This window comes from Takifugu flavidus, chromosome 9 (genome assembly GCF_003711565.1).
Source record: "Takifugu flavidus isolate HTHZ2018 chromosome 9, ASM371156v2, whole genome shotgun sequence".
NCBI lineage: Eukaryota > Metazoa > Chordata > Actinopteri > Tetraodontiformes > Tetraodontidae > Takifugu > Takifugu flavidus.
The window spans coordinates 9,257,403-9,270,242 of NC_079528.1; the positions used below are offsets into that span (position 1 = coordinate 9,257,403).

At 52.3% G+C, this 12,840-nt stretch overlaps 1 protein-coding gene across 1 annotated transcript in view; it reads left to right on the forward strand.

The window, feature by feature from the left end:
- Positions 1 to 3,043: 3,043 nt before the first annotated feature.
- The window catches only part of arap3 (ArfGAP with RhoGAP domain, ankyrin repeat and PH domain 3), a 17,208-nt gene continuing 7,411 nt past the window's right edge, over positions 3,044 to 12,840 (forward strand). The window contains 18 exon segments of the mRNA XM_057043560.1: positions 3,044 to 3,123; positions 4,161 to 5,042; positions 5,485 to 5,525; positions 5,992 to 6,071; positions 6,147 to 6,205; positions 6,532 to 6,771; positions 9,328 to 9,441; positions 9,534 to 9,603; positions 9,698 to 9,746; positions 9,749 to 9,817; positions 10,008 to 10,192; positions 10,264 to 10,377; positions 10,797 to 10,989; positions 11,225 to 11,310; positions 11,394 to 11,576; positions 12,202 to 12,346; positions 12,435 to 12,539; positions 12,655 to 12,808. Coding sequence (XP_056899540.1) covers positions 3,062 to 3,123; positions 4,161 to 5,042; positions 5,485 to 5,525; positions 5,992 to 6,071; positions 6,147 to 6,205; positions 6,532 to 6,771; positions 9,328 to 9,441; positions 9,534 to 9,603; positions 9,698 to 9,746; positions 9,749 to 9,817; positions 10,008 to 10,192; positions 10,264 to 10,377; positions 10,797 to 10,989; positions 11,225 to 11,310; positions 11,394 to 11,576; positions 12,202 to 12,346; positions 12,435 to 12,539; positions 12,655 to 12,808 — 2,831 coding nt within the window. The 5' untranslated portion in view covers positions 3,044 to 3,061.

Consider the following 12,840-nt stretch of genomic DNA (forward strand, 5'->3'; position numbering starts at 1 on the left):
TAGTATAAACTTATGTTGGGATATTTCTATCCTCTATTTTATCTTCTTTTACTTTAAGTAAAGAAAAACGGAAGCGAACCGTGTATGCTTTTATTTTGAAATCGGCCACCGGATCTCGCAGTTGTCTCCGTCATGTCTAACATGAAATCTTTTCCGAGCAGAGCGAAGTTTCTTCTCCCAGAGCTCCCAGAGTGACTGAGAGCGGTGGGTTCTCCAGCAGGACCGGGACGAGGAGCTGGACCGGGCCAGAACCGGAACCATCCGGACCAGGAAACAGTGGGACTTAGAGGTGAGTGTGTGTGTCTGTGTGTGTGTCTGTGTGTGTGTGTGTGTGTGTCTGTGTGTGTGTGTGTCTGTGTGTGTCTGTGTCTGTGTCTGTGTCTCTGTCTCTGTGTGTGTGTGTGTGTGTGTGTGTGTTGTGTGTGTGTGTGCGTTGGATGTGATTTCAGGCACCACATATTCATGACCTGTGACCCCTGTGATGTCATTTCTCATGAAAGGGTAAAAGTTTAGAGTAAAGTCAGAGTTCACAGAAGTGAAACACCTGTGGGAGAGGAGACTCCAGTAATCTGATTACAGAGGAGGCTTCAGTAATCTGATTAGAGGAGGCTTCAGTAATCTGATTAGAGGAGGCTTCAGTAATCTGATTAGAGGAGGCCTCAGTAATCTGATTACAGAGGAGGCTTCAGTAATCTGATTAGAGGAGGCTTCAGTAATCTGATTACAGAGGAGGCTTCAGTAATCTGATTAGAGGAGGCCTCAGTAATCTGATTACAGAGGAGGCTTCAGTAATCTGATTACAGAGGAGGCTTCAGTAGTCTGATTACAGAGGAGGCTTCAGTAATCTGATTAGAGGAGGCTTCAGTAATCTGATTACAGAGGAGGCTTCAGTAATCTGATTACAGAGGAGGCTTCAGTAATCTGATTACAGAGGAGGCTTCAGTAATCTGATTACAGAGGAGGCTTCAGTAGTCTGATTACAGAGGAGGCTTCAGTAATCTGATTAGAGGAGGCTTCAGTAATCAGATTAGAGGAGGCTTCAGTAATCAGATTAGAGGAGGCTTCAGTAATCAGATTACAGTGAGGAAAGACACTCAGTTGCATCATGGGTGATCTGACAGTGTTTAACAGCAGGGCGTCGCTCCAAATGCAACTTCCTGTCAGGAGGAAACGCAACTTCCTGCTTAAACTTCTCCAGGAAACTTTGAACAGTCTGAGTTCAGGGGAAGCCTCCAGTATGGGCCGGTCCAGAACCACAGCAGCACCTGCTGAGGCCGGTCCAGAACCACAGCAGCACCTGCTGAGGCCGGTCCAGAACCACAGCACCTGCTGAGGCTGGTCCAGAACCACAGCACCACCTGTTGAGGCTGGTCCAGAACCACAGCAGCACTGCTGAGGCTGGTCCAGAACCACAGCAGCACCTGTTGAGGCTGGTCCAGAACCACAGCACTGCTGAGGCTGGTCCAGAACCACAGCAGCACCTGTTGAGGCTGATCCAGAACCACAGCACCTGCTGAGGCTGGCCCAGAACCACAGCAGCACCTGCTGAGGCTGGTCCAGAACCACAGCACCTGCTGAGGCTGGTCCAGAACCACAGCAGCACCTGTTGAGGCTGGTCCAGAACCACAGCACCACCTGCTGAGGCTGGTCCAGAACCACAGCACCACCTGCTGAGGCTGGTCCAGAACCACAGCACCTGTTGAGGCTGGTCCAGAACCACAGCAGCACCTGCTGAGGCTGGTCCAGAACCACAGCAGCACCTGTTGAGGCTGGTCCAGAACCACAGCAGCACCTGCTGAGGCCGGTCCAGAACCACAGCACCTGCTGAGGCCGGTCCAGAACCACAGCAGCACCTGCTGAGGCTGGTCCAGAACCACAGCACCTGCTGAGGCTGGTCCAGAACCACAGCAGCACCTGTTGAGGCTGATCCAGAACCACAGCACCTGCTGAGGCCGGTCCAGAACCACAGCACCTGCTGAGGCTGGTCCAGAACCACAGCACCTGTTGAGGCCGGTCCAGAACCACAGCAGCACTGTTGAGGCTGATCCAGAACCACAGCACCTGCTGAGGCTGGTCCGGTGCAGACCCGGTTCCCGGGGAGTCGCCTCCCGCCTCCACTCGGAGCTCAGGGAGGTAACGAGCTCCTCGTTCATCGCCCGTGAAGCTCGTTAGCAGGACGGACAGAAGAGTCGGAGGTCACAGGATGCTGAACCTGGCCTGATTACGCAGCTTCCTGTCGTTTTATTTCTCGTATCCATCATGTAATCACTCGTTTCTTTTATTAATTTTGGATGAGTGGAACGTGCTGGATTACAGGAGCAATAGGGAGAATATAAATAAATAAATATAAATAAAGAGTCTTACTGCTGCTCTCCTCCTCCTGGGTTCTTCTCCTGGTCCTGATTATGTAGTACACACTCCAATGCCTGATTCCAGGTAACAGGAAGTTGTCTCCTGTATCAAACGCCTACGCACGATGGCGTCAGGTTCACCTTCCCGCCCCCCCAGTACCTGACCGTGTCGTGGCTGCTCCCAGTCAGCGTGAATGTGGTTCCCCTCTCGGCTGGGAGACAACGGGCTCTCTGTTGACCAGATGACAGAACCGCTGTTCTTCTCCTGCCTCCATCACCCACCACGCTGCTCCCAGTGCCGCTAAGACTGAAGGGCTCACTCTTCCACCCACTTCTGGCCTAGCCTAGCATGCCAACTGAAATCACAGGAAAAGAGTTAGCCTAGCCTAGCATACATTGTCTGTGTAAGACAAATTGTCACTTTTGTCAGTTATCTGAGTGCCTTTTTTAGCTACCAGGCTAACCGGCTAATCTTGGCCTGTCTCATCATTCATTGGAGTGAGCTGTGTGGCTGCAGTGCTAAGGTTTGCTAAGGTTTGCTAAGGTTTGCTAAGGTTTGCTAAGGTGCTGTAGGGACGGCAGCTACTCTTGTTTGACTGATTCTTGTCTCCGCAGATGGGCGGTGATGTTCTGTCCCAGCTGTCGGTCAGTGATGGACCGTGATGAATGTGAGGGAGCCACAGTAGCGTCCCGGCCCCACGCTGGTTGTCATGGCTTTGCTGGATGGAAACACACCAGTTGAGACACTTCTAGTAGGAATCCATCTGGAGAGGTCAGAGGCTGTATAAAATGGAAATAACAGAATTGCTAACGTGCTAAACTTTACATAAACGTGTGTTTTTACCCTACAACTGTCTGTCAGGTGTCAGTTTCTTCTAGCTTTAGCAGGGCAGCACGCATCGCCATTAAACTTTACAGATTCCAGAAGGTCTGAATCCACCTAAGAACCACTTCCTGGTCTGAACTGCATTCCAGTCGTAGAGGGTTAACGATGCTTTACTGTATCCTTGCGATGGGCAAAGGCAGGTCCACTCCTGGAAAAGTCCCCAGTTCCTTGTTGGCCCTCGATGAGCCTTAGTTCCGTGACCAAGGGTGCCGTGGCAGCGCTCTGGCACCTGCCCCTACTGTCAGACAACCCTCCATCTTGTCTGTACTGGCTTGAACTGAGAACCCTCCACTTCACAGTTCCCATCTTCACAGGTCCCACGAACTTCATGAGGCAATTACAGCTGATTCCAGAGAGCTGCTGGAGCTCTCCCTCACCAAGGGCATAGATCACATTGCTCTTTTCTCAGGCCTCTACAGACATTCGGTCTCTCCCAGTATTCCCGTTCTACCCCTCAAATATGAACCATCCAGAACTCTCAGGTCTACTGACTCTTCCCGAGGTTAGAAAGGTTTAGGGTGAAGCTGCGTTGAGGTTCTGTGGAGCAGCTATCAGGAAGAACCTGCTACCCTCCGTAGTCCTCAAACCTCTTCTGTTTGTCTCTGAGGAAGCTTTTGTTCCTTGCTGAACTGAACTGATTGAGAAGCTTTGATTCTCTAATCTGGCTGTTTTTATTCATGCGTTTAACTACCCTAACCCAAGAATTGCTGCTAGATGAATTTTAGAAATAAACCATCTTTACTACTGCTCTTGTTAACGAGGTTCCAAGATCTGGAATTGACACGTTCCTCAACACAGCAAAAAACGTTCCTGAGTCCAAATAGTCCTGATTTGGTCACGTTTAGTTTCTGTTTAGGTAAAATGGAGAGAGATCGCTGATGCTCTTCACCACAAAGATAATAAAATCCACAATCTCTCCTCAGGTATCTGGACACCTTCCAACAAAGCGGTCTCCTATTGGCTAGAGATCTAACACATCTGGACCATGACGTCTTGGTTAGCCTGGGTGTAACCGCAACTGGACACAGGAAGCGAATTCTGCGATTGGTCAGTCATGTTGCAGGGACCGAAGGTCAAGCAGCCGCTCCGAGCCAGTGTGATCTGACCCGTAACCGTTGTCAGTCAGTGACAGAGTGGCGCGGCAGTGTTGGCCCGGGGCCGCCTCAGGTCGAGGTCTTCAGGAACAGCTCCACTCCGAATCTTGCAGTCATGCTGACAAACTTTGATGGTGACAAACCAATTGAAAAACCAGTTCCCAAACCCAGAACAGTGTTTAATCGCCGCAGGACAGTACCCGTCCGCTTCTCCCCAGACCTGGACACGATGCCTCAACCCCCCCGGAGGCTCTCCCAGGAGTACCTCTGCTGTCAAGAGTCAGAAGGTTTGAGCTCAATGAACAGTCCCTCCTCTGATAACAGCTCTGAGCCCAGAAGGAGCCAGGCAGCAGGGAGGAGACCCAACCGGAGTCTGTCTTTATCTGCTCCAGGACAGGTTTTACCTCCTGTCCCCCCAAGGATGAACTGTGGGGTCCGTCCTAGTGTGTACAAGGGATCCTCTTCATCTTCTTCCCCAGCAACGATGGAACAGAATGTCACATGTTCTGTGGCTTCCTCTCCTGGGAACAGGTTATCTGGGTTCACTCCATCCGGTTCACCAAGTGCAAGCAGGATGGAGATGGTCTCCAATGAGATCTACTGGGGAACGTTGCCCGGTTCCCTTGGCTCTACTGGAGCTGGAATGTACAGTAGTGCTCAAACAGCTCCTCCAACCCCACCCAGACAAACAGCTGGCCCTCAGAGGAAGAGGTAGGTACCTGGGAGGGCTGTCCTGGGTCAGCATACAGTTCTCAGGTGGAGACGGAAGCTGCAGGGTAACCTCATCAGAACCAGGATAGAGGAAACATGAAAGGGTCAAACATTTGGATGAAAGGAAGCATCAAAGTGCTTGTTTAAGTTAGCAGTGAATACGCTACTTGAATTAGCCAGATTAGCAATGCGGTATTAGCATTTAGTGCTAACCCTGTTATGAAGATGGAATAAATGCTACAACTGTCAGTTGTGACACTCACGTCGGTTCCTCAGCTTCTTGTTACCTGTAATACTGGATCCACGTGTGCCAACGTGGCACCAGAGAATCCGCCTCATGTCCGGTTCTGGAGCTGTTCCCTTCAGTTCTGTGAGCAGTGTGTATGAACGGTGGTAGAACCTCTACAGAAGCTGATGGGGTCTATTTGGCGTGTGATTTCAGAGGCAGCACCATCAGCAACAAGTCTACCGGATCAGCCAGAGGTGAGTTTCTGTGGACCTGACCCACCTGTACAGCAGGCAGGTGAATCAAACATCTCATCCACGTCATGGTTGAGCCACATTGAAGACAACACTCACCATTAGGTCTGGTCAGGCTGAGGATTTAGAAAGACCTCCTCCTAAGAGTAGCCAAAACTCTCTGAGCTCCACCTGGACTTCCCTGTAAAATTCGATGAGCAGGATCCAGGGGATGAGAGGTCTTCTGGCCCTGTTTTCCCTATTCTTGGTCAGAACTAACGCTTCATTTTATCTTTTTCTAAAAGCTAAAAGCTAAAAAACCTGTTTAACTGAGCAGAGACAGACCCTCCTCGAACTCTCGGAGCTTCTAGCCGAGCACGTCAGGAAGACTTGATCCAAACAAACGGTCTGAAATTGAGTCGGTGCTCAGACTCGATTTCCTTGGTGCTCATGTGCGTTTGACGTTGGGGTAAAACTTCCTGTTCCACAGCATCATCAGGTGATCCCGAGCAGGACATCAGTCCGTACTGGGAAACAGATTTCCAGTCCAGCTGGAACCCCTCCACTGAGGTCAGAGACGTTCCCGACATTGTTCACAGCGCAGTTGTGACATCAGCAGTCTGGAATTATGGTTTTGTGTTCTAGAGCGAAGGAACCGGCCTCGAGGACAGAGAGACCTGGAACACCCCTGGAGAGGATCATGGGTAATACAGCAACTCTTCTCCGACACAGAGATCTTTTGGATAACGATGACCTGGATGATTGAGGATCTACACGGCTCCTCCCCCTCGCCATAATACTCACAGGAGCCTAGTAGTGTCTCTCTCTCATCTTCTCACTCATCACCCACCTGCCCCCCCACCTGCCCCACCTGCCCCACCCACCTGTCCCACCTGCCCCACCCACCTGCCCCACCCACCCGCCCCAGCTGCTTTTTTCTCTGTCTTTAGGATTCTAATCTGGGGCAGAGGATGGTGAAGGTTAAACATGTGTGGAACTGTTGGTGAGGGTAAAACGTGTCTTATTTTAGGCATCAGAAGTCCTCCTGGACAAGACGCCTCTCTCAGCCTCCCCACTCTGGAGACTCTCAGGGCTACAGCACCGTTGGAGGAACTACAGCTCCCACCTCCTGGATGTCACTGCCCCCCCGCAGCCTTCCCTCAGAACCAGAGGAGGATGGAACCATTTCACCGTACGCTAGCTACACTTCCATGACTGAGAAAGCCCCGCCCATCATCTGTAGCTGGTTGGATAAACTTTCACCTCAGGGGTGAGTTGGATTTCTACACCATGGCTGGTAGTTAACACATTTAGATGGTTGCTGGGGACTGGTTAGTGGTTCTAACCAGAAGGGAGGGGAGAGAGGAAGAGGAGGGGAGGGGAGAGGAGAGAAGAGGAGGGGAGAGGAGAGAGGAGGAGAGGAGGGGAGGGGAGGGGAGGGGAGAGGAGAGGAGGAGGAGAGGAGAGGAGAGGAGAGGAGAGGACGAGGAGAGGAGGGGAGGAGGGAGGGGAGAGGAGAGGAGGGAGAGAGGAGAGGAGAGAGAGAGGAGAGGAGAGGAGAGGAGAGGAGGAGAGAGAGGACGAGAGGAGAGGAGAGGGGAGAGGAGAGGAGAGAGAGGAGAGGAGGAGAGGAGAGGAGGAGAGGAGAGGAGTGAAGGGGAGAGGAGACGGAGAGGAGCGAGGCGGAGAGGAGAGGATGAGGAGAGGAAGGAGAAGGACGAGGGAAGGAGGAGAGGAGGAGAGCAGGGAGACCGGGAGAGGAGAGGCGGAGAGGGAGGAGAGGGAGAGGAGAACGAGGAGAGGAGGAGCAGAGGAGAGGAGAGGATGAGGAGGGGGGAGAGGAGACCGAGAGAGGAGAGGAGGAGCGAGGAGGAGCAGAAGAGGAAGAGGAGAGGAGAGGAGATAGGAGAGGAGGAGAGAGGAGGAGAGGACCGAGGAGAGAGGCAGAGCGGAGAGGAGTGGGATGAAGGCAGGAGGAGGGGAGAGGACGAGGAGGGAGAGGGACGAGGAGAGGAGGATGGGGGAGGGGAGAGGAGAGAGAGGGAGACGAGGAGGAGAGGGGAGAGGAGAGGAGAGTTGGGAGGGGAGAGGAGGAGAGGAGGAGAGGAGGAGGGGGGAGAGGAGAGGAGAGGGAGGACGACGGAGAGGAGAGGAGAGCCCAGAGGGAGAAGGGGAGGAGGGGAGAGGAGAGGAGAGAGAGAGAGAGAGGAGAGGAGAGGAGAGGATGGAGGGGAGAGGAGAGGAGAGGAGGAGGGAGAGAGGAGAGGAGAGTGGAGGGGAGAGGAGAGGAGAGGTAGGGGAGCGAGGGGAGAGGAGAGGAGAGAGAGGAGAGGAGGGGAGAGGAGAGGAGAGGAGAGGGAGAGGAGGGGAGGGAGAGGAGAGGAGAGGGGAGGGGGAGCGAGGAGAGGAGGAGGAGAGGAGAGGAGAGGAGGAGGAGAGGAGAGGAGAGGAGAGGAGGAGGGGAGAGGAGAGAGGAGGAGGGGAGAGGAGAGGGAGAGGAGAGGAGAGGAGAGGAGAGGAGAGAGAGAGGAGAGAGGTTTCTGCACCTTCAGCAATAGAGTCAACCTCAGCAGGGCTCAGATTATAATGGCTGATCCTGGGGAAACACACGGTGGTCCTGGGATCAGCACAGGGATCACTTCCTTAAACTTAGCTACAGCATTATCTGAGAGACATCTGCTATAGTCAGACTTTGTTCTGAGCATAGAAGAATCCTTAATCATAAATGTGAAAGTGATCAAAGAGTGGTCTGACAGGAGGGGGTTCTGAGGGAACCCTGGCACATGTTCTACCTCAACACCATAAGTCAGGACTAGATCTAGGGTGTGGTTAAAGCTGAGTTGGTTGGTTTATCTGCTGGAGGAAACCAACTGACTCCAGTAATGAGATGAAGCCATTTCTAAAGCTGTCATTGACAACGTCTATATAGATATTAAAGTCTCCAATGATAATGACTTTGTTCTAAGGACCAAGTCAGATAAGAAATCAGAGAACTCAGACAGGAACTCTGAGTGTGGCCCAGCAGGGGGCCGATATACAACTACAAACAGAAGTGATTGACTGCTCCCTTGCTCCACAGTCGTGGAGGGTCCATCCCTTATCAAGGAGCTGGCTTCCAGAACCCAAGCTGTGCGTGGAGGCTAGCCAGCTAGCTCTGGCCGGTACCTCTCAACCTCCTGCACAAGCCCAGGCTCTTAAAAAAAAGTGAGGCGATGCCCCTGTAGCCAGAGGTTTGGCCTGAGGGTTGGGTTGCATCTGCCCCTCATGGATCTTTCTGAGGGTGGTTAGCCTACTAGACGTTGGACCCATGTCACCATGACAGAGACCTGGCCACCAGAAGATCACCTTCGGGCCCCAACCCCAGGACCCAGCGCCAATCCAGTCTGATATGTTTTTCACGATTGGTAGATGAACCAATGTTTGTCTGGCCCCTCACCTAGGACCCATTTTCCATGGGACACCCCACCAGGGGCATTACAGCCCTGGACTATTTAGCTTCCAGGATCCTTCGGGCGCACCAGCCCTTCCCCCATTGTAAGGTGATGGTTCTGGAGAAGGTGGCAATTTACACGTCGAGGAGGAACCAAACGGAAACCAAAGCTGTTGAAGAAGCTGCTTCAGTGGGGTGCAGACTGCATTTGGGTTCTTACAAAATCATGCTTGAACCAATTCTGACAGCTGTGTCCCAAAAACATTGTCAGTAGAGACCAATTATGTCTTATGTCCAAGAGTGACTGCATTGCTGCTTTGTTTGTTTGTTTGTTTGTTGTGTTTTCTAATGTATTTTGTGACCCTGTGAAATTGTAAATGAAGTCTTCTTCTTCAGGTTTCAGAGGCCAACACTGGCTCTTCCTCTCTTTGCTCTCTTCCTCTCTCCTTGTATTCTATCCATCCTGAGAGGCTGCCGTACCACCTCCTCCTCTTCCTTCTCTTCTACTCGGTCTGTGGTGTCTGTTTGTCCCTCTGCAGATGCTTTATGATTTAGACAGTTGCCACCTGGAAATTGATGTCTTCTTTATTTTTATCTTTCAGGAACTATGTTTTCCAGAAGCGTTATGTCAAGTTTGATGGCAAAAATCTGATGTACTTTGGCAGTGAAAAGGTGAGGAAGAGCTTGATCTTCATCTGGGTGGATGTTTGTGGGAGTTGGGCCTTGATTGTGTGTGACAGCTTGTGGTTCACCTGTGGTCCGGCAGGACGTCTACCCCAAAGGAGTGATCCCATTGGCTGCCATCCAGATGGCCCGGCGGCCAAAGACAATAAGTTGGAAGTCGTGACACATCCACGGATCTTTGTTTTCAGGACCGAAAATGAAGGTGAGTTTGTTCGTGTGCAGACATGAAAGTTTCAGCATTAACAGGAACAGGTCACCTGACCTGGCCGGAACAGGTCACGTGTCCTGGCCGGGGAACAGGTCACGTGACCTGCCGGAACAGGTCACGTGACCTGGCTGAAGCTGCAGCAGGACGCCGCCCTGGGCGTTTACTGACTCGATGTTCTCCGCAGCTTTACGGCAACGATGGGTCGGAATTCTGCAAGAACATGTCAGAGATCAGTTAGTGTTTGGTCGGCGCCGTTTTGGTCCTGGGCCACATTGCCAGAAACAGGGTTTCCTAGACCTGAAGGGAACCAAATCCAAAGTTTATGCTGCCATCATCATGGAGGAGATCTGGTTGTACAAGAGCGAACAGGTGAGAACAACGTTCATGAGAAGGTGAAGATGGCTCAGGTCCGAACATTACTGCTGTGTGTTTGTGTGCAGTGTTTCCGTAACGGAATTGGCATCACACTAATCGAAGCTCACGGAGCAACAATTAGGGATGGGAAACACAAGAGCTTTGACCTCATCACCCCACACAGAACCTTCAGGTATGACATCAGCAGATGCTCTCACCTGGTCACCAGGTGAACCTTGAAGGCAAGAAAAGGCAACAAGCCTGAAAAACCATAAAGAAACAGATGATCTCACTGTTCCGAATGTTTGGGTTCGTGTCTTTGTCAATCTTCTAATCTTCTACCATTGTGTCTTTGTCAGCTGCTTTCATCTGTTCTTTGATTTGTTCTTTGATCCAGCACCTGTGTTTCTTTGCTTGTCTCCTCTCTGTCTCACTCTCTCTCACTGTCTTCATTCACCCTTTCACACCCAAGACGATGGGTGAGGGTTAGATGATGACCACCATGTCGGTGCTTCTGCAGCATCACACTGATCTGAGACAGTGAATTGATATTTTTGCCGCCCAAGAATTTAGTTTCATTCAAGTCTTTTGTCCTTTGTCTCTGCCTGCTCAGCTTCACGCAGAGACAGAGCGGGAGAAGCGGGATTGGATGGAGGCACTACAGGAGGCCATTGCAGAAACTCTGTCAGACTACGAGGTGGCCGAGAAGATCTGGTCCAATCGCTCCAACAGAATGTGTGCCGACTGCAAGGCTGTGAACCCGGACTGGGCCTCAATTAACCTGTGTGTAGTCATCTGCAAGAACTGCGCAGGTACCCGTCTTTGATCTGTCATCCACTCCTAGCATGGGATGCTATGACTAGGGACCAGAAGAACGGCAAAATAACATCAAAGCATAGGTTAGATGGGATTGGTTACCTTGACCGGATGTTAGATCCTGGTCTCTGGATCTTGTGGTCACCACATCAACCACGTGTTAGCTTTGTAGCTACATGAGTGTCCACTGGCTGGTGGACTCTTTTCACAACATGTTGTGATGTTGTCCAGGGCAACACCGAGGTCTGGGAACGATGGTGTCCAAGGTCCAGAGTCTCAAACTGGACACCAGTGTGTGGAGCAATGAGATAGTCCAGGTGGGTCAGGACATCCAGCAACAGTGTTGAAAGTTGCCGTCGATGGATTGGATCAAGGTCGTTCTTGTGTTCCTGTCTGTCAGCTGTTCATCATGCTGGGGAACGATCGGGCCAATGAGTTCTGGGCAGCCCGGCTGAGTCCGACCCACGAGCTGGACTGTGATGCATCACCTGATCAAAGGAAAGAGTTTATCATTCAGAAGTACAGAGAGGGGCGGTATCGTCTGAGAAGCCCCGCCTTCAGCAACCAGGAAGAGCTGCTCAAGGTCTGGACAGACCCTGACCCTGACGCTGACCCTGACCCTGACCTGACCCTGACCCTAACCCTGACCCTGACCTGACCCTGACCCTGACCCCTAACCCTAACCCTGACCCTGACCCCTAACCCTGACCCTGACCCTGACCCTGACCCCTAACCCTGACCCTGACCCTGACCCTGACCCTGACACTGACCCTGACCCTGACCCTAACCCTGACCCTGACCCTGGCCCTAACCCTGACCCTGACCCTGACCCTGACCCTGACCCCTAACCCTGACCCTGACCCTGATGCTGACCCTGACCCTGACCCTGACCCCTAACCCTGACCCTGACCCTGACCCCTAACCCTGACCCTGACCCTGACCCTGACCCTAACCCTGACCCTGACCCTGACCCTGACCCTGACCCAAGTTCTGGTTAAACCAGAACTTCTCAAACACCTTTCAGTGTTTCTGTGTTCCAGAACATCTTTAGATGAGCTGCTGCCACGTCTCAGACTGTCTCAGCAAGACACAGTTTGGTCCAACTGTTCTCTCCCTCCCTCCCCCCTCTCTCTCCCCCTCCCCTCCCCTCCCTCCCCTCCCTCTCCCCCCCCACTCCTCCCCCCTCCCCCCCCCCCACTCCCTACCAGGTCCTCTGTGCTGCCGTCTCTGAACAGACTCTCCTGAAAACCGTCACTCAGATCTTCTCGGAGGCGGAGTCTCCATCCCTCGGGAACAACGGCGACAGCCGTCAGCTTCAGCAGCACCAACCCCTGAACCACCTCAGTGCCTCAGGTCTGACCTGGTCTGCTGGTCCTGATCGCTGTGTGTCCATGTGATAACTGCTGTGTGTGTGTGTGGTGTGTGTGTGTGGGGGGGTTAGATCCAGGGGTGTACGATGAGGTCATGCAGTCGGTCTTCCATTCTGGTTACCTCTACAAGGCTGTCTCCTCCCACTGGGGGACATTGTCCAGGAAGACACGAGAAGGTGGGCGGAGACTTTTTATGAATCAGTTTTAGCTTCAGAACTTCAGAGGCCTCAAAGCTGCAGTGAGATCATTGATGTTGTCTCCAGTCAGACTGACCAGCTCGTTTGTTGTCAGATTTCCAGAAGTTGTGGTGTTCTGTGGACCGCTCTCTGATGTTCTACGAGTCGGACCTGTCGGCTGATCCCTGCATGCAGATCAGCCTGAGAGACATCGTGTGTTTAGGAGTCAGTCGACCCGACTCGTCCAGCAACAACGGATTCCTGGACAGGTCTGAACCGTCTCCAGCAGCCTCAATGATGG